At 41.5% G+C, this 27,684-nt stretch overlaps 1 protein-coding gene across 4 annotated transcripts; it reads right to left on the bottom strand.

Moving 5' to 3' along the window:
* Nucleotides 1-87: 87 nt before the first annotated feature.
* frmpd1b (FERM and PDZ domain containing 1b) lies at nt 88-27,618 on the bottom strand. 4 transcript variants are annotated; one of them, XM_055034299.1, is made up of 17 exons: nt 27,320-27,618; nt 19,907-20,058; nt 16,743-16,853; nt 14,323-14,495; nt 13,078-13,180; nt 12,061-12,106; nt 11,702-11,806; nt 11,404-11,499; nt 10,562-10,687; nt 10,323-10,442; nt 9,473-9,606; nt 8,162-8,288; nt 7,808-7,900; nt 6,873-7,055; nt 6,355-6,556; nt 4,762-5,733; nt 88-4,567 (listed from the first exon to the last, which is right to left on the bottom strand). In XM_055034299.1, the coding sequence occupies exons 3-17, from the start codon at nt 16,847-16,849 to the stop codon at nt 2,040-2,042; spliced, it is 5,115 nt and encodes a 1,704-aa protein (XP_054890274.1). In that variant the 5' UTR covers nt 16,850-16,853; nt 19,907-20,058; nt 27,320-27,618; the 3' UTR covers nt 88-2,039. The 4 variants fall into 4 exon arrangements, with proteins under 4 accessions (XP_054890274.1, XP_054890277.1, XP_054890275.1 ...); XM_055034302.1 differs by having other exon boundaries at nt 6,409-6,556; XM_055034300.1 differs by lacking the exon at nt 27,320-27,618 and adding an exon at nt 27,142-27,224.
* Nucleotides 27,619-27,684: the final 66 nt, after the last annotated feature.

Here is a 27,684-nt window from a genome sequence, read left to right as displayed (position 1 = left end):
AATAAGGCATATTATGAATAGATCAGGGGAACTTGAATTCTCTGATAAAAACATCAACAGAGTCAAACACTGAGTAAACAAACAACATTAAGGTCAGTGTGTATTTTATTCCCAAACAGTACAATTCTTGTTACATTGACTTTGTTGGAAGTAAATATGGAAAAGGGACAGTGTGTGTAGAAACACATAAATGTTTCATATGAAACTCTGTGCGTACAAACGAAAGAGTGTAGCAGACTCTTCTTGCTCTTTGAGTCTGATGAACAAAAAACAAAAAAAGAAGAGACAAAACACAGTTGGGGCATCATAGAATGGCTTGTTTGTGCAGTGATTGATAAAACTACCAGAAAAAATGGCAGCTGGATTTAGGAGATTTGCCTTCATACCCTTAACGTTTTCCTTCGTCACCTTGCAAAAAAAGACATGCCTCTCTTCACCAGCGGACTGAATGCTTAAGCAGCCTTCGTTTTGTCAAATCCCCTTGCCATATTTACAGGAGCGGCTACTGACTGATTAGTCTTAAGTGCCTTCCTGTTGTCAAAAGTGGCTCAAGTAAATCCTTCATGGTGGATAGCTCATCAAGAGAGCTGGCTATGTCTTGTGAAATGGCGAGCTGATTAGCGAACACTTCACATGAACAAACTGATCAGGCAATGTAATCCTTTTAACGGCGATTCACAGAGATCAGTAGAAAACAGTCTTTACATTGGCAAATGTCATGCAAATCTTGCAAGTTGTTGCAACTCATGATGCAGAGCGTTTTTCCAAAGCGAGACCAAAAGCCAACATTCCAAGCAAAGTAAAACTCCCAATATGTTTACACAAGTATAATGCATCTGGTGATGGTTTTAATGTTAGAATGGAAATAAATTTTAAAAAATGGCACACATCGTGCGGGGCCCGAGGGGTTTATGATTGCATAGGCGTAAACTAAGGTGGGACACAAATGTATATCTACAATTCTGACCTCAATCACTTCATCTGTCAGTGTTTCATTGATAAAGTGGTGTACAAAGAAGAGCAACCCAAAGCAAGGAATATTTGTGGCTCAGTGTTTTTAAGACTTTGGATCTTTGCTACATCTGGACAGAGTTTAACAGTCACCCATGTGCCATCTACATAAATAAGGTCCACTGTTTCACTGCCTAAGCCCCCATCCCAACATACCCAGACAACATACATAGATGGAGGCGTTTGGGTGAAAACAAGAATGTTCTAATACTGCATATATTTGGGTAATGGGAATATCACAAAGAAACTACACAGCATAATTCTGGATGGGGGGGAAAGACAGGAAAAAAAAACCCACTTCATACAAGGTTATGTCTTACAAAAGGTGCAATCTGTAACAGTCAAAAGTGCTCTCCCTGCTGTTATAAGAGTTTTGTACCACATCTATTTGCGATTGTGAGATTTAAAACCAAACCCTTAAAAAAGGTGTAAACCTTACACACATAAAAATAAAACAGCTATTTATTGAAGTTCAAAACTGTAATAAAGTATATTTTCTAAGTCTTGTAACCGCACTGCAATAATAAACGTATTAAAATGACAATTTACAGATTACACCTTGAAGAGTGAAGAGTTTGTTCAAAAGCAACAAAAGATAGCATAATACTGTCTCAAAGATGAAGGAAAATAAAAAATGAAAAAAAGAAGAAGAAAGAATTCCAGTGACATCCATATTTTTTTTAAGTTTCACTCACCAGAGATCTGTACAGGGCAGATAATGGTGCAAACATTGTAAAAATAAATACATAAATACGTACATTGATAACCAGTACATACATACACATATCGTTTAATAAAATAAGAATAAAGTAATTATAAAATTCATATGTACAAATGCATAGTCCATGTGTTACAAAGAGAGGCAGACTTCTCTCTAGCATTATGTGAGGTGTCAGTGTGTGTATGTAATTTGTTGTGGTGTGCATGGCACTTGTACAAAAATACTGGAGTTGCAAACCAATTTGCTATGTGCAGATTTCTCTTGTCTCACCTCAGGAGTCCATTGTTTTGGAGACTGAAGGTTTGGGTCAAAAATTGAGAGGCACACGGCCAGGTGTGTCCGTGGTTTCCAGCGTGCATGTCCGGAAGAGTTGTGTGAGTGCAAACACTGATGATATGAGCAAAGTGCAGCGTTTGGCAAGCAACCTCACTCCATCTTCCTCTCCTTGACTCTGCCCCGACCCCACACTCCTACCACCATTCACACCACCGGTCCCAGCTGTTTCAACAGCCCCAACAAACTCTCGGTACAGACCAACTATCTCCTTCAACTTGTCCATAGGCTGCTGCCCATCGTCATCCTCATCCTTGTTGACAAGTCTTGCTTTATGGCAGAGATCACAACCAGGACAGGGGTTTGTTTTCAGGCAGGCAGCTGACAGCTGAACCAGTGCGCTGAAGCTAGTGGTTAAAGAACGAAGAGCCTCATCTGGAGCCCAGCCAACACGTGTGGCTCGCTGACATCCCGATGCTAGTCGACGAGCCTCTGCCTGGAGAAGACTCCTTTCAGGCTCTGTCATGATGATAGGACTTATTCCAGTACAGCTCTGTCCTACAGCAGTATTGTCTTCTGTTCCATTGTGATTTAGGTCTGTGCTCTCCAGTTTTGAGAATGGTTGAGGCTGGTCAAACGCTCCTCTTTCTAATACAAGAAGAAGTTGATCTATGTCTTCACGGAGCAAGGCAAAGCCACCCCTTAGTCCTCCATAGTTCTTGTTGGTAAGAGAACGAAGACGACCACTGAGTGAAACTGTAGGTGAAACTGGACATGAAACCAGAGGACTCAGTTCAGAGGATGCAGTAGAGAAAGTAGAGAGTGGCCGAGGGTTGTCCCTCAGAAGTGACAGAATGTTGGGTTTTGGAGAGGGTGTTGTTGGAGAAGATGCCTGAGCAGGTTTGGGGCGTATGCGGCGAGAGAACTCATAAACCGTGAGTTCCTCATCAAAGCTAACCCCGTCTTCAGTGTCTCCACTGAAACAGTTGGCGTAGACAGTGCGACAGCCGCAAGACTCCCGATGTTGTTGTGGAGGAGTAGTGTCTGCTCCAGAGGAGGTCGGTGAGTCCCCTCCAATCTGCATGCTTGTCACTCCTCCCAGGCCAACAGCTGAATGAGGCCGTGACTGTGGCTGCTCTGAAGAAACACTGCCACTGTGTGGACTGTTATCTCTAAAACTTAGATTAGGATGTGAGCCATTTGCTCCACTGGCCTTTTTCATATGTGAACTTACTTCTGGAGCCTCTTTGATGGTTGCGATGACAACCTCTGCTCCGTCATCTAAGATGCTTCCTTTACTTCCTGATTTTGAGGCTATTGACTCTTTGTCCTTTACAGGGGTTTTGTTTAAGTCTGACAGACCACTTGCTACAGACAAACCGGAACCAAAGCCAGATGTGTCTCCGTTGATAGTACTTGTGGAGGGGTAGTCCAGATTTCCTAAAATCTCCTGGGAACGAGTCATGTACCATGGTAAAGACTGGATCTTTCCTCTCAGAGCAGAAGCTGGTAGTCTACCTCCAAGGCTGGAGGAGCTAGTTCTCAGATCAGATCCTGAACCAGATCGACCAGGTTCTCTGCTGTCAAGGCCTCCAACACCTTTACAATCGACTGAGGTGGGTGAGGTGCTAATAGTGAGCGGTGCATCTGTATTTTTTGGTGAAAGGCTCTCATGGCTCAGAGAAACCCTCCTAGGTCCTGACTGGATGCTGCCGTTGCAATTGTTCCATGGGTGGATCCCATTGGGTGTACTGATAGCATCCTTAAACATCCCTTTATTTGGATCGGTGGGAGACACAGGAGAGCTAGCAGGTAAAGATAATGGATGAAAATTGATGGAAGAAGTAGGTTTGGGGGGAACCGGTGGAGGAACAGCTAGCTTTGTGCCCGAATTGGAGCGAGGGATAGAGTGTAAGCTTGGTGGACTTTTTGTTAGAATGTTTGATCCATTGACTTTATCATCAGTTCTTGGTGTTTCCTTTTTATCCGAAATTAATGTTTTGTCACCAGTAAGAACATGCGATCCATTCTCGCACAGCAGATTTTTGTTTAGTTGCGAGTTGTTTTCCTGTTTGTTAGTCTTTTCCTCTGATTGTAGTGTTGTGTTGGTTACTGCCTGTTTTTTACATCTCACTGCTGTAATCATTGATGAAGGAAGAGGCAATCCACCTAATGTGACAGACTTGTACTCCATTGTGTCTGGCTCCATTTCCAAAAGCTCAGAAGACAAATGTCCAGAGGCATCTCCATTGCACTGGGCATATGATCTTCCATGTTGGGGTGACTTGGGAGCCATCATCTGAGGTTTGGGAAGCAACTGGGGTTTAGGTGCCAGTGGTGGTTTGACTTTCGTTTCAGGTTTCTGGCATGACTTCGAAGCACTCGGTTGTGGGTGAACAAGTTGGTTTGTGGAATCTTTTAGCAACTGAGAATCCTTCTTTATTTTAGGTGACTGAGGTTTACTGGCGAGGGGGGATGATGGTTCTTTTCCTTGGACAGGTGGAAGACTATTCCAGGTTCCACTCAAACGATTGGCATTTCGCCGATCAGCCAGTTCAGTATCTGTAAGAGACAGAGAAAAAGAGCAAACAAAATAGACAGACTGTTATTATGTAGCTCAAAGATGTCTTTGAAAGAAATTATTCTTGTGTTTTCAAATATTATAGTCGCTTAAAAAGACTGTGCCTCTATCAATTGACCTTTGCGAAGAATTAAATAAAATTTGTCTTATTGTGAAAATGACTTCTAGAACAAACCTGAAATATCTGGAACTGGTGGGGTAAATCTATCCTGTGCATCAAAAAACTCATCTTCTGATTCTGAGACGTTGTCCTTTAACAAAAGAGCTGGTTTTGGATTTGGCGAAGGAGTAAGAAAGAGACTGTCCTCATCTTTAGACAGGCGGTGCTCAACTTGTGCAGATTTACTTCCAGGAATTGAACTTGTTCTTACTGGGACTTTGGGAGGAGTCTTTTTCTTTCTTTTAATGGGCAATCGTTCAAAAGGTGTGCTGTCAATCATTCTCAGATCTCTTGAACTAGGGATCTTAGATATGCGTCTCAGTTTGTGGATACCCAGGTCCTCTTCCTCCTCCTCGTCATCATCGTCATCGTCATCACTTGTAGCTCCTGCTGGGCTGGGTAAGAAATCATCCTTGGAGAGCTCTGCAAAGCAGAGGAAAGAATTATCATTGCCACTGTAGTTTAGGTTTGTGGGTCGCAGAGGCCCTTGACGCTTTGGCTCAAGGAGGTAAGGGTGGTGCACATCCAGGTTTGAAGGATCTTCACCCGGGCTTGAGCCACGAAGAGCATCCAGGCGAGAAGGGGCTTTGGCAGCAGCATTGCTTTCATCCAACGCAGTGCTCAAGGAACTGCTGGACAAGCTGGAGAAGCTGCTGGTAACTCTTGGATCGGTGTGATACCAGCTGGTCTCCAGGTTCATTTCTTCATCCACAACCTTAAATTTACGTAGACCACTTCCTGTTGCACCTACTTCCTCTTCACTCTCGTTTTCCTTGCCTTCTGTTGTAACTATTATTTTCACTTCCTGTTTGCCTTTGTCCTCTTCTCTTTCTTTTCTTTCTTCCGCTTTTCTCTTTTCTTCCTCGCCTCTTCTCCTCTGTTCCCAGTCTGTACTTGCGGGGTCTGAGCCTTTGTAACTCTGAGAATCCATTGGGTCATCATCATCTGTGGAGTCATCTGAATCACTGCAGCAGCGGGACACATAACCTAATGCACAAACCGAAGACAAGCATAACATAAAGTTTTATGGAAGCACAGGGTTGAAGAAAATGATGTTCAATTATAACATGATATCACAACAATTATCTTTATCCATACATGTATTGCCTAATGATATACCCTTCTGAAACCCGGAAGAAATGCTCTTATTTTTAAATGTGAGAAATTTACAACTAAAGTATATTTTGTTTGTTTCTTGATGATCATGAGGCCTCGATTGTTCTAAAAATACAATTCTGTGAGATTACCGATCACTTTGCGCTCTGGACAAAATTTACTGTGACATCTTTGCTTTTCCTTCAAACATATTTGTATGTTTTTCGCTGATTTGCAGGGGATAAATGTCACATTTACAAAAAGGTTTGTCTGATTATATTTTTTACATAACAAACACCAGCCCTTTTAACATGTGTTTGCACCCCTTTCTTAGGATTTTAGAGTTTAGACACATTAAAGTTGTACTTCTCAGGACAGTGGCCTCTACAGAGGAGAAAAACAACTCTGTGGGTCTCAGGAGGCTATCGTATATTTACATCTGATATGGAAAATGCCAAAAAGGCCAAAGCCAGAAAGTGATAGATTTAAGTGAAACAGGGTTTTTTTGCTCACTTGTTAGGGATTCATAGCACACTCCCTCTATTACGGCGAACCTCCCACACACACCTTCTTCAGCAGGAATCCGGTGCACCCTGACTTTCGGGCGCCCCAGACGGAAGACATTAACACTTGGATCCACCAGGAGTTTGCAGTAGCCTCCCAGCAGACACCCTAAGTCTTTGGCAGCCATAGAATCCATCAGTAAGGCAAATGGCTGAGAGAGGGGAGGGCATTGGAGAACATTAGGTGAAGAAGGCAATTAAAGCCAAAGGGTAAGAAAAGAAAGGCGGAGAAGTGGGAGAAAGAAGGAGACACCGTCACCTTTGTGTTAGAGAATTATGTACATTAGCTCCCAAAGCTTATGCATTCCTGAACTCGAGGAAGCGTACTTGACCTATATTTATTCTAGCATGAAATTTGGCACAAAAATAGAACCTAAGTGCATATGCATGTTTTTATCAATGTCAGTGCCAACATGTTTATGAATTATACAGTATCTGGATGAACAGGTTCACTCGTGACTTTCCTACCTTCATATCATGCAGTGAAATGCGTAGCAGACTGACTTTGTCTGACTCAGACAGCAGCTCCACTTTGCTGATGCTGCTGAACTCAACCAATGTGGATATCATGTTGATCTTGTGGTTAATGACTTGACTCAATCCATACTTGGCACCTACTAGCAAGCTGACCATCACTTCCCTGTCCTGAAGCTGAACACAGGTGAAAGCACACAAAAATACAATAAAAGGATATCACAGTTATAAGGCATATCAAGAAGCCAGGTGCTTAAAAGTACACCTGTTTATTTGAACATGATAGCAAATCACTTCATTTAGACATCTAAATGGAAAGAGGACAACTTGTTGAAGCTTAAACCAAATATCACGATTGGTAAGAAACTGGATTAGGAGACAGACTGGTTTGAGTATATCAGAAACTGTTGAGCTTCTGGGATTTTCATACAAAACTATTTTTGGCTTTACAGAGCTTTGCTTAAATGCTACAACCTACATAAACGTTGCTGGCCACGTCTATCCCTTTATGATCATAGAGTACCCAGCTTCTGATGAATACTTCCTGTTGCACAGTGTACCATCTGGTGACAAATCTCCTTTGTCACTCGATGTAAATCATCCAGAGCACATTTTGGTGAAAATGGGAGATTCTTAGCCTTGATGTGTACTAACAAATCTGTTGGTACAGATTTGTACTAACAAATGTTATTATTTGACAGCATAGACCAAAATCTCTGACATTTGGTTACCTTACCTTACCTTACCTTACCTTACCTTACCTTACCTTACCTTACCTTACCTTACCTTACCAAAAATAAGTATGGTTGTTAAGCGAAAGTCAGAGGCTGAATAAGGGTCTAACACAGAACTACCATGATTTATCTAGTGAATTGTATAATGCTTATATTTTAGCAATTGGACTCACCCAACTTAAAATAGGTTCTTACCATCATTGTGGCCGTGTAAGACCGTCCACCATAAGAAATTAGTTCTCCAAGCTGAGTAAGGTAGGCCACTCTAGCCTGCGTAGCCGATATTACCTGGAACACAAAAGTAAAAAAGAAAAAAAAAGAAAACATAGAAAAATCAAATCAGAAATGTGATTTCTTCCTTATCTGCTTAGATAAGCTCTGTCTTATCTTACTTAATTACTCCGTTGCCCACTATTTATCATTTTCTAACGCCTTTACTTTATAGGATATTTACAGCTAAAATTCTCCCAAAACCTTCACAATACAGGCACTTTAATCTTTAATGGCTTTCTGTCTTTTTCTGTCACTCATCTGTTGTTCCTTGTCTACCTTCTGTCGCGGCTCAAGCAGGGACTGGATTTTTTTGAGGTGGTAGCTAATCGCCTTCCTCAGGTCCTTCTCCCTCATGTTGCTCAGCAGCGTGGGTGAGATAAAGCTGTCCAGGCCAAACTCCTTCCTGCCAACAACACATACACAGGACTGAAAATCAAACTTATAAAAAATTGCTCTGGTTGCCAGCACTATTTGTCTTATTACCATGAATAAATTATAACTATAAGAAGATGTCATTGTAAAGGCAACTATGAAGCACTTTTATAATTGAAAACAACATCAACATACTAAAATATTGATTTATTTAATAAAAACTATAACTGTCTTCTTACATGGAAAAACAAAACCCTTTGTCAGTAGCCTGCTTTCTGAAGCTAACATTACCATTGTTAGTAATTTAACTGGATTTTGTTTGACAAGCGCAGCCTTAAAGGTAAGAAAGTTTGCATGAATTCCAGTATGTGTACAGTTTGTGCTGTTAAACCTTTCCATGCATGTCAGTAAATGTAAAGCATGTTGTTTTGCTTGCATAATTGCATAGAAAACTATAAAAATGGACAGAATCCAGGATGTTGTGCAAACAATTTGTCCAGGTTTCTGAAGTTTCACTGCTGTTCACCACAAAGAGAGAAATTCATTGATGCTATATTGTAAATAATTTTCCATAAATAATAATTAGAAAGACCACATAAACAAGATAATCGACACAGTGACGCTACTTACAAGAAAATGTAAAATTCTGTTTTAATTCTAAATACAAACATCATATTAAGAAGATGGTAAAATTCCTGATAAGATAGTTAACAGTAATAATTTGGATTTTTATTTATTTATTTTTTATTATTTGGACAGACCTGTCAGATTCTCCTTTATCATTATAACCTCATCACGTCATCACGGAAAAAAAGTTTTGCTTTAAATCTGCAATACTAATGAAAGAATACAAATAATACTAGAATTTGTATCAGACATTTAACAATCCCCCTTAACCTCCCGCCCTTTCCTTAAACCCAAAATCAGGCCATGACCTTCTTTACCAGTTAAAAAGCACAATTACATCTTCACACGCCAGCTTTAGATCCCTAGAGCGGGTGTGTATTTAGGCTGTTGTCCTCAATATGTTCCATCTCATTACTAAATGACGTATCAATAAATTAGTATCTTCAGTCTGGACTAATCATAATCCTGAAAGCAGCGGAGGACCTCACTTTTTAGATCATCAAAATCATACACGCTTCAAAAAGACAGCCAGCAGTGACCTTCATGTTGTTAACCTTAAACTGACCCAGACTCACACATAAGACTCACGTAATGCTCTTGATAGATGTCCGGGTCTGTCCACAACTATCAAGTCTTTCATGCATGTGCAAGGCAGCCAGACGGAGCGCCGTGTTGCACTTCATCTCCACAGCAAAACGTTCCTGTAGCACATCTCCAACACTCTGAAATCATCAACAACCACAGTGAAATGCGTACAGACACTGCATCACACATGCATGTGAAAGCATGGCACATTGCTGTTTCTGCTCTAATGTACCGCTGGCATCTACTTTACGGCAAAGGTTTGAAAAAAAAAATAATAGGCAACTCTAGAAGTCTTTCTAAGTAAAACCAACAGTGGGAACTCCAAACTGTCAGGGAAAACAAGCACAGCAGGATGTAAAGACTGTTTTTAAAACATTAAATCAGCATGACATAAGTGGCACTCCTGTGGCTTTTATTGTGCAATGAAAATATGCACAGACTGTGTATGGCTTTGCATATGTTGGTTTTACAAAGAAGCCTAAGAGCTTCGCATCATCAAAGTGGCAACTGCTTAGAACACCAAATATGAAGATTGCTAGAGATTCAAAGAGGTGCAGGAATAGAGTTAAGCAATTGTTACACAACAGAAGAGAATCATAAGAGACTGGGACCATCTTGAAATGATCAGAGATTCACAGTGCAGCTTCACAGTTCTAACAAATCCTTCCACTTTGATGATTATATTTCTTAGTTTTGGGGGATTATTGAAATAAAGCCCGTTGATTGAAGTTGTGAACTAAACAAAGTACACATAATTTTTTCTTTAACTTTATGAGGTATGAAGGTTTCTCCAAGTTAGTCACTAAAGCTGAATAAAAAAATATAAGTAGTGCTGTTGACAGGTTTCTCTGACCTGCAAAAAGAGATACTCAAAGGCTAAGGAGTCCTCCTGTAGCATGTCTGTGGGGTCTCTGGGAATGAAGCAAACCCTGAACAGACATCTATAATCATGTGAGTCTTTTTTCTGCACCACCTGGTGGAGACAAAACATAGCATGTCCTAAATGCATTAAACTGACACTCAGCTAGAGTGAGCGTTCTTCTCTGCTCACCCAGGATGCATATAGGTTTGTCAGCAGTGCAGATCCCTTACCTTTTGTATGAGCTCATCTTCATGCAGTAGCAATAGTTTTGTGATGCTATACTGTTGCTCTAGTACCAGACCAAAGTATTCAATCACCCGGATGGACAGTTTTTCCTTCAGAGTGAGAACAATGTCCTGGAAAGATGGAAAAACAAAATGTCAACCAACTAAAGCAAACTTGCTTTTTTCCCCCCCAGTCTGCTGATGCCAGATGGACGATCTCAGCCCTCTCCTCACTTTTCCCCTGGCTGGGAATTTTAAAAAAGTGAAAACCAAGCAGGAGAGACGTTGTAAAGTGAAAATAAGCTTAATCCCACTGGTGGTGAGTTTTGGAAACAATTATCCTAACATGCAACCTCTTCCGGACACATTTAGTAATTATCATTCCATAATCAAGAGAGTTTGTGGCAACTGCAGCCAGTGAACACACTACAAATTACAAAACACACCCACATTCCCTTAGAAACCTGTTCACTGCAGAGACCCGCTCTTGCTGGTTTCCATACAAAACCCTTCACCAGATTTTCTCAAAAGAAAAAAAAAAGAAAGACGTGCTTTTTCAGAAAACCAAAGCTGTACCAATCATTGGACTTTCAGCAGGATAATAATCCAAGAATATGGCTAAATAATCACAGAATTGATTCCCAAGACTCTGAACCTTTGTAATGGGTTTCATGATGTACAACATCAATGTTCAAGATGTCTGACTTGTATTAAGATTGACATTCATCTTGGTCTTTTGAGCAACAACATGGATCTAATTTTTACCACTAGCTGATGTCTAAATATTTTCTGACAATGCTTCATTGAGCTCAGAGGGATATAATGATGGTGAAAACAAAAACCCCTACCTTGACCGAGGTTGTATTGTCAAACTTAAAGGCCTTAGTCTGGCCATTCTCGAGATAGACTTTCAGGACATTAGGAAGGAAGAGAAGAGAGTTTCCCTTTTGGAAAAAAAGAAAGAGGAAGCATTTAGACATGTAATTAAACAAATAGCAAAATGCATAATTAAAAACTAAATGCATTTCAAACGTGAGAATGAACTATCCAGAAAAAGATGTATTCATTAATTCCTTTTTGGAAGGGTTTTTTTTTTATTTGTTTTGTTTTGTTTTGTTTTGTTTTTGTCAGAGAAACAGTTTTTACCTGAGTGTGCCCATTGACCACCACCTCCTCTGCAAAGCGCACTTTAACTGGATTACTCCTCAGACGAGCTCTCTTCTCTGCTGACATTATGGATGACTTTGGATTCTGCAAAACAAGAGCTGTCAATGAAACAAGCTCGTCTCATAGCCAGCAGTGAAATAAGAAAATGCAGCCTGAGAACACAAATTGTTTTAAAAAAATCATCATTTTCACATTGTAATTCAGTTTAAAGAATGAGGGACTTTGCAAACTTACTATCTATCACATGTTAGGAAAAAAAGACTTGTTTTAAATGTCAAATGTGGTCTTATGACTTTATGTGACATTGCTAACGCGTTGAGGTTTTTCTTTGTACTCACTGTCATGTGCCGCAGAATAGTCACATTGATGCAATCCTCCAATTCCCTGTGTGGACAAAACCAACAAATAATAACACGGATGCACATACGTCTTTCCACACCTTTCTACATATTTAACTTTTCCACATTTTTGTCAAAGTACAACCACAGGCTTGTAATAAGCTGTTTTTTGTTTTTTTTTATAATTAATAATCTGAAATCGTACCTTCTGGTTCTAGAAGGGTGCTGTCTTAAACTACCTTCCAACACCTGGCATATCTTGGGATTGAAATTTACGCTTATTCTTTGCAAAAGAGTTCAAATGCAGTCAGAATAAATTAAGTTTTGAAGGCTCAACAAAGATTCTCAATCAGATGTAGGCCTGCACTTTGACTTGGCTATTCAGACACATGAATATGCTTTGCTCAAATCTTAGCTCTGGCTGTATGTCTAGTGATGCTCCAAAGGTTCTGTTTGAAGTTGAGACCTCTTTCCCCTTTTTACAAACGTTTGTATATTTGAACAGGTTTTCCTCCTGAACTGCCCTGCGTGTTGCTTCACCCATGTCTTCCACAGAGTTATCTCTGACCTATCTGGTGTGCTCCTTCATGATGCTGTTTGCATTCTAATGTTCTCCAACATTAGAGCTTCTGAGGCCTTCACAGAACCCCTACATTTATACACTGCTCAAAAAAATAATAACACTGTGTTCCCTTTATTTTTTAGATGACAAACAGGTGGACTGAATTGACTCTTCAATGAACTTCTTAAGGCCACTGTTTGGGCTGGATTTTATTTATTGGTATTACAGAATAAAACGTTGAATACAGGTGTTAGATTTTCATTCTATTAAAAAAAAACATGTTTTCTGTGAATTTTCTTGAAATTAAATATTGCAGCGTGGTGAAATGTAGAAAAGTACAAGGGATGTGAACTATTGTCCAAAGAGGTCTTCCACGTAAACATGAATTCTTAGAAAGCGTAACCATGAAACAGCTCAGATGGTGGATTTAGTCATCGTTACATCAATAGTCTCACCTCAAGATGTTCTCCACCTGCTCTGCACTCAAATCCTCCATCACTTTATCATTTATCTGCAGCACCTGGTCTCCTGGGAATAGGATCCCATCTGCAGGGCTCCCTGTGGTACACACACACACACACATGCTGAACACAAACCCTGGCTGCACACACAGCAACATGCACAAGAAGCACACGTCACAGATTGGTACACATGCTCACTGAACAGGGCTGACTCAACAGTGTTGGGCTGAGCTCTCCAGGACGTGAGGGGTTACAGTTATTCTGGGTTTCTTCCAGTTCGCCTCTGCTCTGCCTACTCTGGTTATTTATACTCATTTGTCTTCAGGCAAGAGAGAGGCACAGCAGTTTCATCTCACTCTGTAGCAAACGCACAGTCACTTGCAAGCCTACAGAACATATGGGATTGTCGACACACAGGCACATAGCTTCGCAAAGCTCTGCCTACCAGTCATTTTATAGCCCCTGAAGGAATGCTGCGACCGTTCACACAAACACACTGCAGCTCCACCCTCCTCTCCTGACATCGCAATCTATATCCTCATTCATCTGCTTTCTTCCTCTTTATTTTTTAAGTCACTCTTCCTCATAATTTCCTCTGGGCTTCACTCTTTTTCTGACTCCTCCCATCTCAAAGGCCACACGCATCTCTCTCCTCTGCCTTCCTTTACATTTTCGCGCACTTTTTTTTTATATGTCTGTGTCGTGTTTGCACTTAATCCGTTCACTGCTGACAAATCCTGCTCTCTGTTGGATGTCCCCAGTTATCACCTCCCTTTCACCTTCTTGCCATCTTTCTTTGGCAGCAGACAGCAATTACAGAGATGAGGGCAAGGTGGGAGTCTCCTCTGGGCTTTTTATCAGCTTATTTTACAAGATCGACATCAGAGCGATGGATCAGCATCTCCGCGTCTTACCTGCTCCTGATACCTCCAATCAGAGAGGTTTAAATGAAAAGTGATTGAATTTGGGAAGGATGAGCAGGTGGCTCTGCTGTTTCTGTGGCCTGCTCTGGCACAATGCCGAACACGATGGGCGAAGGCCAAGAGAGACTCACCGCGTGTGTGTATGCGTGCATTTGTGAGTGCAGAAACACACAAAAATGTGCAAAAATATGACTCGCTGCAGGCAGAACACAGTTTCATAAAACTGGTGGCTAATTTGGAGAGAAGAATTTGAAAACAGATGACACTCACCCACATAAACAGACATGTGACACACACGCAATCACTCAGTCTGTACCTGGGGCAACATCCCTGACCAGCAGGGGGCTGTCCGTGGTGAGAGTGAAGCCATGCCCGGTGCTCCGGTCCAGGACAGGGTCTCTGGTGATCTGCAGAGTCAGTTTAGCCTGGAAGCTCTGACTGGTCAAACTGTTGGAACGTTGCGACCGGCCATCGCCGAGGAGACGCTCTCTGAGGAGGTCAGAAAGGAGGACAGGTCACCTGGCTGAAGGTGGCAATACTCATCCACAGACATTAAGTATCAGGATTCCTTCTAAAGCAAATTGCAGAAAGCAGCCTGAGCCTTGGTATGGGTGAATATGTGTTCTGGGAGCTCTTGTTTTAAATTTAATGCCAACAGCTTCTTCCAAAATAACTCAGGGAAACATGTGAAGGAAGATATTATTGGTTATCTTTCTTTAGCAAATCAGTAACGTCAGAAAATCTAATAGAGGCTATGTCTTCAGGAAACAAGAACAAGAACACATCTTTTGCGTTAAAAGGCATAGTTTAGGGATTTTATTGTGATCAGTCGTATCAGTAAAAGAAAAAAAAAAGTTACTCTGTACAAAAGCAGTAAATGGGCAAAGATTTCATGGCCGCAGGTAAAAACTAAACATAGCTTTGTAATGTGTGTTAATGCTGAGCAACAGAAACAGGACTTTCGAGCAACATGTTGTTATCCAGAAAGGCAAGTCTTGCTTTCTTTTTTTCCTTTGGTAAAATGTTGCTAAACCACATTCTAAATGTGTTACAGCAGAATGACTCCATGCACAAAGACTGTCTACAATGAGCCGCCCTCTAGTCAACAGATTATCTCACATCAACACTTCAGTCAACAATAGAAAGAAACTTCAGAAGAAGAATTTTGTTACATAGAAAGAGGGAATTTAATTTTTAGGGAAGAAAATCAATAGAGTCTGATGTATGTTATGTTTTCCGTGAAAAAGTTTGAGTTGACTGTTTGCGTATTTAAATTTCATAAATCGTGTTGCAGTTCATAGAGTCCTGCAGTCACCTCAGCAGAATGAAGTTTGCATTCACATAAAGGCAAATAAACACCTTCATTCAAATTGAACAGTGTCATCCTCTCTTTGGGCCTTATTTTTCTGGTCAATTGATCTCAACATGGCAAAGTTTTCCCAGGAGCATCTACCGGGAGGAGTTCCTGGTATCTGCTTCCCTTCCTCCTTCACTGAGAAAGAGAAAGCACTTCGCCGACTACAAGAGGATGGCGAGTGTTTAAGCGCATATTTGTGGTTTACTGAGGGATGTGTGTGAGAGGGACAGTCAGAGATTGAATATGTACTCGGCAATGTACATATTATGTGTCTTTTGTATGGGCGTGGGAAGAGATCTACTCTGTGCGTACACCAGGCTAAGAAACGAACCTTTAAATTTCCCAGCTTTATGTCACCAGTCTCTGCATTTTCTGCATTGTAAGGAAAGTTTTACAAAACTGAATAAAGTTGCGCTAAGAAGCATCTGTAAGGAGCAACAATTTTACGCATTTTTTTTGAGGATAGATTAGTTTGTGATGGATTTCACCTCAGTTTACTTTACATTATCGTTTGGTTAGAATTTGGGGGATTTGTTCATTATTTATTGGCCTATTTTGCACCACCATGTTTGACAGTTGGGTGTTTGTACTGAAATGCTGAGTTGGTTTTTACCAAACTGCTCTGTGGCCAGGTTGATTAGTCTCTTTACATTGCCCCAATGTTAGAGTGTGTGCGTGCATCATTGGCTGTTGCGTGTGTCCCAGTTGTAACGCACCAGACATTTTTACTACATCTGTCCAAAGGACATTATTCCAAATGTCTTATTGTTCATTTGGATGCAATCTTGCAAGCCTATGGCTAACTCTCATATTAATTAGATAAAAGAGTCTTTCAACAGGCACTCTTCCAAGCAAGCCCTACGTACTCAGTCTTTTTCTAATTGTACTCACAAACTAAGCCTTGTAAGGGCTGAGATGTGGCTCCTCCCGGGTGATTTGAAATTTCTGAATTTACTGATACGTCCCTTCCTGGGAAGACAGGCCTCTTTCTAAAATGCTTTCCGCTTATGGATTCTTTTCCCACTGTGGAATTGGGAAGTTTGATTTGTTTATGAAACAACAAGGGCCACATCTGTTGTCTTTCATTCATTGCATTGCAACACACACAAAGCAGCAAACTGTCAAAGATAGACATCTGCAAATGATGCAAAGACTGACAATTTGAAGCTTCTCGTATTTTTTGAACACGTAAAAGATTTCTTTCTTTAACCACAGACACGTGTGATGTGTTGGTGTTTGCTCTTCTGCAAACACAACCATCACACAGTTTTTTCCACAGCTATTTTCTCTTTTTTTATTGTCCTGGTTTCTAGAAACTTTCTCAGGTTTGAAAAACCCATTTTTAAACAATCTTCTCTGCCTCCTGTTCTTCCTGTTACCTGCTCAGAGATTCCCGAGTGCGTCGAATTATTGTTCCCACCACCTGCTGCACCCGATTGGTCCTCCGAGCTGGAGACCTGCTCCTGCATCGCTCATTCTCCTCCATTTATCTGAAACAAAAAAGAAAAGAGTGAAGGGAGATGCTTGAGAGTTGCTGACATGACCACAAAGAAGCAAAGCAGAAGTGGAAAAAGGATGAAAGAATCTGGAAGGTTCAAATCAATTAGAAGCCACTCATTGGGTTTGTATCTGAGTCAGTGACTGGGTTGTCTTTCGGTTAAATTTCAATTTCCATGCTCCTTCATATGCAGCACACGTTGTCTGGCTTGAAAGCAATACACAAACAGATATAAACAAAAGAGAGTCCGATCAGGAGAATCGAGTGGAGCTTATTTAGCATGAGCAACAGCACACGACTCGCTCAACAGCAACTGAACCGTCACACAATGGTAGGATTTGCATTAGAAATGTCAACAAATATGCCAAACTCTGCATGTTTGCTGCAGCTCAGCAGCTGTGCAATTTTATGCTTAGCTTGCCCTTTGAAGCGGCGAGCTGTGGTGACATGGTGAATGATGCAGGGGCTCGTTTTGGCCCTCAGGGCGGAAAGCTGTTTAGCGCTGACTTCAGTTCAAAAGTCAACTCTGTTCCTTCAACTGCTTTTCTCTCCTGTAGGCCATTTGATACACATTTATTTATTTTATTTTTTTGCAAATAAAAATCTGCTGATACGCTTCAGTAAAGTTAACAAATTGCTTTCAGAAGTTGCCTTTTGAGTAAATAAAGTCCCCCTGCAATTTAGTCTCCTCACAAAACCAACCAAAACATGGTCACCAACAAGATGAACAAGAGAGGACAACGGTAACTGGAGGAGCTGCAGAGATCCACAGTTCATGTGGAAGAATCTGTTGACAGCATGACTGTTTGAGGGTTTGAGAAGGTGTTTTCTCTAATGTGAACTTTATGGTAAGCATGCATAACAATATAAGTGTTGCAGAGGACTAACACATTATGCTCAGAGTGAAACCTTTTGATGGCTACATGTTGCTATGAGGATTTTTTTTTTTCTTTAGCAAGAACAGAAACACTGGTCTGAGTTGATGGGCAAAAAATGGGCGGAGCTAATTAAAGAAAATAAACCCAGAATATTTGGCCAGAATGGTAAGAGACTCAACCCAGACCTGATCAATGTGGCTAACGATGATGGATGTGTTCCTGAAACCTAACCATCCTTGGAGAAACTCAGCCAAGACATTTTGATCAGCTTTCATAAATGTGCAAGCCGGCTTCTTCAAGCCAAGCCTTTTAGTTCAGATCTTGAAAGTCTCACACCAAACTTCTGGCAGCCTGCCGCTTTTGTTCGCAGCATTTCAAAAATGTGCCTTTTCAAATAAACGAGTAAAGCTCGGGGTATTTCAGTGAAATTACCCTACTGTGCTTTGAGGTCTAAGAAAAGAGTAGACACTGCAGAGCAGTCAATAGTTGATGCAAAGAAGTGCTGCTGTGAGTCCAAACAGCAGGGTTTACGCTAATTTCGCTGGTTGTAGGCCAATGCTGACTAACTGTTCTCCCTGCGTTAGCAGCAGTAGTAGTCCTGTCCCATAAGAGGATTAAACGCCCTCGTAGGCCACAGGCCTGAACTGGTCAGGGTGTCACTTTGGCACACTGAAGCATATTGATGTGGATGTGGAGGACTGGGTGAGACAGGATGACAAACAGATGGCCGTGTGGGGCCGAGTGTAATCACGGTCACTTGTGCCGGTTTCAATCAGGCAAGAGGCACGAAATAATGGCTTCTGCATCACAAACAGCTGATCACAGAACACTTTCTGGCTTCTGCTGAAGACATTCAGATGGTATGTAACTGTTACAAAAACATCAGCACAAAGCGGCTGCAGAAATGTTCTAACTTCTTTAAAATAGTACACTCAGGTTTGTGACAAGACTTTGAGAAGGTGCTACTCACAGAGACTCCATCTAATCTCACGAAGCTTGAGGAATTCTGCAAAACGTAGTGTCTTAGATGAGCAAACCTAGTAGACATATTCCAAAAGTCTTGGAGCTGGAATCACAGCAAAATGTCATTCTGTTATTCAAAGTATGGTCACGGAAGGACTAACTCCACACTTTTTAAATTTTATTTTTTGAATGAAAACAAATCTTTGACCTTAGAGTCGTGCATTCCTTTCTGTTGGTCTTGTTAAATACACTATTTTGGTTTGTATGCTTAAAAGTATGAAGAAGTGAACACATAAATATCCAATATTAATATAAACTAACTGATCATGAGCAGTTAATTAGCAGTGACCTAATGGATGCTCCTCTGACCAATGCTCTGTTTCAGTGGCCTGTGTTTTTTGGTGGACAACCAAGTTTTGTCTGTGGTTGACCCAGACTTTTTCTATTGTCACATGATGAACAGAACAGAAGAGAACAGAACAGAACAGTACGCTGTGAAACCAGCAAAATATTTTTTTACAACCTAACTGCTTTAAACCTGCACACAACTTTGAACCTGACCTGTCTGGAGTGTTCTTTGCAAAACAATTTTGCCCGTGTTGCTTTCCACTTTACATTTATGTGACAGTTTGAGTTTGTCTATCACGTAAAAGGGCTGTAAAATATGTTAAAATGTGATCAATTCTGAAAATGTTCAAGAAAGACATTTCAAAGGTGATCCATACAAGAGGCTTTGTGGTGTTTAAATGCAACAGTCATTGTTGAGCAAGACTGTTATTTTTTCTGCTGCTTCTTCACCCATGTCTTTCATTTTCTCCTTTTGCTCTATAACCTTCTTCGTCCTTGCAGAGTCAGGTAGTCGTCTCCGATGTCAGTCTCTGTGGAGCAGCAGCAGCAGCTGAGGCGGCCGGCCTTTTCTTATGTGCATGCTCTCCAGCAGTGGCTCCACTGCTTTTGTTCTCAGAAACTACCAGCCTTACCAAAGCAGCTAGTTAGCACTTGCAGTGATAAGAAAAGCATGCTGACCCAGCATTTCAGCCTGCATGTTCCTGAAAGTAATTGTGATAAATTACAAGAGCAACCTAAAGGTTATGAAGTGTGGTTTGGGACTTTTAATCACAAATATTCTCTCAAAAGCTTCTAATTTTTCTACATATCTCACCAAAGAGCTTGATGGTTAAAACATAGTGAAAGCGTCACTCACTGAGATGTAGCTAGCCTCTTCAGGACTCCAAAACATGCATGCCCCCTTGTCTTCTGAGACGTCAGCCCTGTGACCCCTCCGGGACTGGCTGGAAAAGGGTGGACAGGGGTCCTTGCAATCATCGGGGCCCAATCTTATTCTGGCGCTGCCACCTGTGCAGGACAAAAAGGCTGTCAGGAAAACACGGCAAAATCTATCAATGGAGCGTGTGTCCAAGCTTATATTTGGAACTAGACAAGGTGTATCTGATTTATATTTGAATCCTATTTATAAGTAACAAAGCTACATTCCAGTTGTTGATGTTTTCAATGGTGAAATGCAAGTATGTCAAGCCAAAGCAGATGTGAGCCCAAAGCAGCTATGTGGCTGTGGTTTTCCAGGAGGCCCCTCCTCTAAGTCCCAAAGGCTTCCCTTGCTTGCTCTCTCTCTCTCTCTCTCTCTCTCTCTCTCTCTGTCTCTCTCTCTCTCACTCTTTTACCCTCCTCTCTGTCTTTCTCTATGCACAGCGCTGTAGAAACAAGGCACTCCGTCTTACATTGTCTGGATGCTTAAATTAAATTTTCATACAACCCAGTTTAAGTCAACAGATTTTACTGGGAGTGTTCTGGAAAGCCAAAAAAGATGCAGTTTAGAGAGAAGAGACCTGGCAGGCAAAGAGAAATCTTGGCTGGGGGTGAAAGAAGACAAGTCTTTCATGTAAGCATCAGAGCAGATATGGCTGAAGCCTCAGCTAGCCTCTGGTCTGGGGAAACAAGCACGCCTAGGGAATGCTTTGCAGCCAAATAAAAATAAATACGCTGAAAACTGTCAATTTTGTCCTTTGATATTGACCGGTGAAGTCAACTTTTGGTGCAAAAAGAGGGTGCAAATCAAGAAATGACTGCCTCGTCCATGTAACTCTTCAATCAGTCCCACACACAGCTCCTTTAGGAGGCCCATGTGTCCCACTAGAAAAGCCAGTGCAGGACCAAGGCGCACAGAGAGCAGAGCACATGAATAATACATGGACCTAATGCAGCTAGCTCAGCCTCCAAACGCCTCCTCCTGCCCCTCTTCCAAGACAGGCAACAAGGACAGTGGCCTGAAGTAGGAGAAAAGCGATGGAGAGGTGGAGACTGAAGAGGGGCTGAGGAAAGGGGCAGCAGCACAGAAAGAAGAATTAGCTAGGGGAACTAAAAGGAGAAAAAGGGCAGGATATTGAGCGAGAAAGGGAAAGGGGGGAGAATTTTAAAGAGGGTGAAAAGGGCATGGCAAAGAATTGAGAGAGCAAAGCTGCAGGAGATTGTGAGGGAAAGAACAAAAGTTTCTGCAGTGAGAGGCAAAGGAGGACTGGAGGAAAAAAGGGGGTTGTGAAAGGGAGGACTGCTCCAACATCTGTGAACAAACAGCGCCTGTCAAGAGAAACTAATAAATCAGCATCTGGTCAGTAAATAAACATTGAAAACGCAGCTGAGACACTGTCACTTTGTTCCTCTGAACTTGCAGAAACGAAAGATATGTTTCCAGTGTCGAGATAGCGTTCTTATATTTCAAACCTGACTCATGTATATTTGTGCATCCAGAAAGCATATGATGAGTTTGCTTCTCATCTGAATCGATACGTATTCTTAACATAGTCCTCTGTTGACAGGACTTAACGTTCCCAGGCTCCCAGTCGTTCTCCCTGTAACTTCACGTGGAGGTTGAAAACTGGATCTGCCCTCAGCAATCAGAGCTTGTCTGAGTCCTCTTGTTTCTATGTCTGTGCCTCGTTTCTCTGAGACAACCAACCCCCCACTCTTACTGCTCGTTTTCCCACACAATGTGTCTCTGTCTGTGGCGAAAACAGTCCGTGATTCAGCCCCCGGTATGAGCCCACATGCACTTCACAGAAGTAACTCCACTCTCTCCTCGGGGGATTCAGAAGTGGTACTAAAAGTGTAGTTTCTGTAGAACAGAAAACTGTTCTAAACTCAATTAGTGCTGCCGGGTCGTTCAGGGTCACAGCGGGCTAGAAAACCCTGCACGGACGCTGTCTTTGCAAGTAAAATTAGGCCATTAAAATGAGCAAAAGCATTAAGAAATTGCTCTTAAACAAAGCCTTAGCCAACTCCCATAACTGGCTAAATGAATTTGCTGCAATAAAAGAAATATAGCTGAAAACAAACAGACATGCTTAATGAAACGTACATGTAGAGTAAAAATAATTGAATAATCTCATTTTTTGACCTCAGAAATTGTATTACTTCAGATTCAACAGTAAGATTTTTTTCTCTCTTTTTTAATTTGATTTTCAAATCTCGCTTTTATTGTTGTTTTTATTACTGTTGTAGCTGTACAGCATTTTATAAACCAGTGTTGGGTTTGCGCATAATAACTTATCAGTGTCCAATTTCATACCAGCAAAAAGCCCATTAGTTGTTGTTTGCTCAGTAGAGTCTAGTAAAGGCGCTCCTTTATGTTGATGAGGTGACCTTTTTCCAAGAAAATTATTCTTGCCAGTTTTGCTACTGTAAACAAATATTGCTATCAGCCAACGACGTAAATAAACATCACAGTCTCTGAATGTTTCATTTATTTATCAAAGAAAAAGAGCCATACAAAACAACCTGGCGCTACCTGAGAAAAAAATATTTCCCACCTTGCTTAATCTGGGATTCATTGGAATTGGCAGTGTTTTGTTCATTTGGGGAAGTTGTGTTCAGTCTTACATAGATACTTCCTGCAGATGCTTTTCATCAGATTTCAAAGTCTTGCAATCATTAAGGTTAGTGATCATGATTCAACAGTGAGAAAGAGACTGGGCATGAAAGGCATCCATGGGAGAGTTTTAAGGTAAAAACCATTCCTAACAAAAACATTTGACAAAACACATTTTGGTGAGCCCCAAGACTTTTGGAAAAAATGCCCTGTAGACAGGACGAGGCAAAAGTGACACTGACTAAAAGTTGTGTTTCTTGATATAATAGTGTGTAACTATTTCAAAAAGAACATCAATGCCGACAGTGAAAGCTGGTGGTGGTAATGTTAATCTTGGTTTGCTTTGCTTCAGGATCTGGAATTGATGAAACCATAAATCTGGCTCTCAACCAGAAAATCCCAAAGGAGAATGTCGAGCCACTAGTTTAAGCTCAAGCACAATATGGTGGGAAAATTCTTCAAAGCACTTCTGCAAGTTCACCTCTGAATTTGTAAAAGCAAATAAATAATGTTTTGACAAATGAAGTTTTTGGATTGGCCTATTCAAAGCCTGTATTTCAATTTAAGAGGGATATTTGCGTAGTCATGATAAGACAACCATACCTTTGACACAAACTTCAGAAGAAGTAAAGGTCATTCAAACTGTTCCTTACAGAAATCCTTGTGTTGACATGTCTGAGAGGACACCCCATAGTATAATCCATTCCTCATCTCCTTTAACACCAAAACAAATTCACGACCCTCAAACCCTAATTTAAACTTGTAGGACATTTTTTTTCAGGCTCCACAAACCTGACGGACCCCAACGGTGACATAAATCTTGGACTTCAGGTCCCACAAATCACAAACAGGCGTATACATGTAAACTCCCTCCCCGGTGGAACACAACACACCGGACACAGCTGCGCCACAGGGGACTCAGGGCTGGAGCAGCAGGGGTTGGTTTAGCAATTCAACAATTCATTTAAGCTCACAGTTGTTGCCAATAAAGTTGGACACAGACTTCTGGGAACACTGAGTCCTGAAGCAGCACACTTGGCCCAAAATACGTGTGAATATGCGTATCGCAAGAGGTGAATTGGGGAATTTGAATTTATGTGAAGCAGCTGAGCTGTTTCAAATTTCATAAGTGGGACAACAAGAAGGCGGCATGGAAAATAACTCATCGAGGAAGGAGAAATCCACCTTTTCTACTTTTCATTCAAGGCTTATTGCTGTGAGTAAGTTAGCATTGTGCCGAATAAGTTGCAAAACAAAAAGAAGCACAAATATTGTCAAATTTTCAACATGAAACAGTAGTTTAATTCCAAAAAAAGGTTTCAGAGTTGATAGGAAAATAGCGAAATGCATGACAATTACAGAAAAAAACTATTAGAGACCACAAAAATCATTAGTCTCAGATCAAACCATGTTCATGTCTTGTAATGGCTCAGTCAAAGTCCAGATTTCATTTCAATTGAGAATGTGTGGCGAGGCTTGAAGACTGATGTCCATAGATTGTCTATAATTTATTTTTATTTGCTAAATAGCATAACATTTCACTATAGATTCACAAAGCAACTGAAGACATCCAGCAAAAGACTTCAAATATGTCTTACAAACAATTAGCCTAGGGATGCTAAACATGAATACATGTTTAGCATCCCCAGTGTGTAAAATGTTTTTTACAAATTTTGGGTTGTAAAAAACTTTCAATAATAAGTTTATATATATATATATATATATATATATATATATATATATATATATATATATATATATATATATATATATCAGTTCGCGCTGCTATAAATTTTGTTGGCGCCGATTATCTTTATCAGAAGGACATATTTTTGTCTTTTCCAGGGAAAATGTTAAATCCCCCAAAACTATCCCAAGCATACTAATCTGCAAAAAGCTCTATTTATTTTATGAGCTTGGTTTTATGTATCTTCATTGATGAAAAGATTGCCACCATTGCTTTGCTGAACTCTGCAGCGTATTTCCCTGTCTGTTGCTTTCCAGACATAATCACATCTCCTCTTTGTTCAGTCCGTCAGCTCGCTCCATTAGACGGATGAAGACGGCGAGCTTTCTGTATGCCAGTTGTTTCATTTCCCCTTTTCATTGGCAGCCTGGCAAGACTTGTGCTTCCCCAGCTAACTATTAAATAATGCGTTGTTTAATGCGATGCATATCATTACAGATTCTTGTCAGCGGTTCTGGGTGTTTATGAAAAGACATAAAAAAGACCCACACTGAGAACATCTTGATGTCTGAGGTCCTTGGATGCAAGTCTAAAGAATCTGGCTTAATTTGAGTCAGTGTCAATTTCCTTCAAGTCTGGGGATCCTTAAAAAGCAGCACAATAAAGGCTTATCTTTAAGAAAATAAAATATGAGTGCCATTGAGTTTGCAGGAGGCAGCTTAAAATCTATGGGCCCTGGAACATTAAAGTATAAAGACCAGAAAGTAATTTTTAATTTGTATGAACCTTCTGTGTTTGGTCTGCTTTGTTATCTTTATTATTTCTCTTTATTTTGTTACATTCCAATATTGTAATGAATTTGTTTAATAACTGAAGTCTTCATATCCAATTTTACTAAGTTGTCTTTCACTAATCAAATTGATTTCCATCAAATGTTGTGTTCCTTACACTAACATTATGTGACTACAGGACTATGTTTTCAACCGGCTTCCTTAGCAATGTCCTTTCGTTGCTTATTTTGTGGAGAGTGCCGATGACTGTTTACTGGAAAAGTGTCAACTCAGCGATCTTTTCCGTTGTCATAGATATACCCACATTGTTATTACATCTTATCTTATGTAATAACAAAATTTTTTGATTAACTGAATTTTGTTGGTTGAGAGTTGGTGATCAAGATAAACATAAACGAGTCAAAGTCAAGTCAATACTTGAGATACAAGTCTGTGTGAAAAATATCTGATATTCATTTCTTGATTAAATTAACTTTAAATGTCATTGTACTTTTAAAAAAAATGTAATTCCTCTTTCAGGTATCCTTGTAGCCGTTGTGTACAATATTGACACCGATTTACACTTTGCAATCCATGCATCTAGAACAATTTAGTGAATTCGTATTTTCACCTGTCTTATCTGAATGTTTGCAGTATAAGTGAACGCTCTTCTCTTTCATCCAGAGTTGGCCTACATTGTGGCACCACTGCTGCCAGTCAACTCAGCAATCACAATGAAGCTGCAACATCAATGAGGTCATCTCCCCGTTTTTCCTTCACATGTGTCAAAGTGCCACAGTTTGGGCCACAGATTCAATCCAATGATTTAACCCTGCATAAAGTAGATCAACAAATTACTTTAAACAACAACCAGTTCCTAATGTTCATGAGTATGGAGTGTTTATCGGGCTGATCTACCTCTGAGTAGACTGGAGCAGCAATCATCATCCCTGCTTCACAGTCTGGCCTGCAGACATGGAGGGAGACGGGGGTCGGTGGGGGTGAGGGGGTGGGGGAGCTGCAAAAAGTGGGACAGAGCTGGCGCTCGCAGATTGAGGCATAACGCTGCCGTGAAAGCATCAAGTCTGTCCTGATGTGCGAGTTCTGTCCGTCGTGATTTTCCTTCGGCACAGTGACCTCCCATCACACGCTGTGTATGGCGCACATTCCTGAATCACACCACTCACACAAAGCCCGCAGCATGTTGGGAGCGCGCACGCGCTCAAACGCACGGGAGCGCAAGAGCGAAAGCAAAACACCGAGCATCCATTTTTTTTGTGTGTGTGTGTGAGAGAGAGAGACAGAACCAAAACAGCATGCGGATCTGATTAATTTATTTTAAGAGCACCGGCGTGCATGCACTGATGATGAGGATGATGATGAGGATGGGGGCTGGTGGTGAGGTATGGGGGGGGGGGCAGAACTCTGAACCGCTGTGAGCTCTCACATTGTATCATGTCATGCATTAAATGAAGCCCCCCACCCTCCCAGAACAGCAAAACGCATCGTTCCGGTCTAGTTGTGTTGCACAAGAAGAACAAAATGTGACTAGATGGACTCGACTGCAAAAACACGGAGGGAGAGAAAAGACGGGGACCACCGTTCTTACTATGGCTGTGCGTCGCCTACGCCCATTCAAAAAGAGTTTTACAACCCAAGATCCTGACATCACCTCCACTCTCCCCACAGCGTGTGATCCGGCAGGATTTAGTCAGTGCCGTGCGTTTCCAATGGTTTCCCTGCGCAGAGCAGAGCGTGTGTTTCCATTCCTGCTGCACCAACCATGTGTTGGCGAAATGTGGCGATTTAAATATGGTTGATCGGTCAGTTCAATGCTGCCCGTACTTCTGACTCATATTTAAGACCTTACTGACTCAAGATGTCAGAACGAGTTCATCCATAAATGCTTTATGATGCTCTTAGAATGACCGATATGTTTCCCGTCACACTGACCAAACATTAATTTAGACAGGTGGGCGCAACCGTGGCCCCAATGTGGGCAGAACAAAGAAAGAGAGAGGGGGAAAAAAGGGTCAGTGTTTCGTTGGCTAGTTTGTAATCTTAATCGGATTTAAATCTCTCATAACCCCGAGACACACCGGATGGAACCCGCAGTCGGCGCTGATGTGGACCGTCAGTCGTGATCCGGTTCCACGGCGTGGAACGTTAACGCGAACGGCGAGGATTGGAGGCGATCGGTGCCGCCGGTGCGTCACATCCAGCCGAGCGCTCCCCTCCATCAGAAAACAACACCGGGAAACACCGAGAAAGACTCACCTCGTGGTCTGAGGAGGACCCAGACAGACGGACCGGGGTATGCGGAGGGGGGGCTTAATCCCCTCCCGAAAAGATCCGGAGAATTTCAAAAAGCTGGGGGGGGGAGAGAGGAAGGACGGTGGTTGATTGCGAGAAATCCAGCCGGAGCGGAGGATGATCCTGGCGGCGGCGGCTATACGCTGGATGCTGTCATCGCGCTGGGACTCTCCTCTCTCTCGGCTTTAATCCGCGGCCCTGAGCTCAGAAACAACCCACCCCCTCCCTCTGTCAGCGTCTCTCCTCCCTGCCTCCATCCCTGTCTGTCCGGAGGACCCGCGCCCCTCCTTCACTAGAAATAACCCCCCCCCCCCCAAAAAAAAAACATT

The sequence above is a fragment of the Poeciliopsis prolifica genome, unplaced genomic scaffold (genome assembly GCF_027474105.1).
Source record: "Poeciliopsis prolifica strain line A6 unplaced genomic scaffold, Auburn_PproV2 SCAFFOLD009, whole genome shotgun sequence".
Lineage (NCBI taxonomy): Eukaryota > Metazoa > Chordata > Actinopteri > Cyprinodontiformes > Poeciliidae > Poeciliopsis > Poeciliopsis prolifica.
The sequence above is the reverse complement of the archived record's forward strand: the minus strand, read 5'-3'. Positions and strand labels throughout refer to the sequence as shown.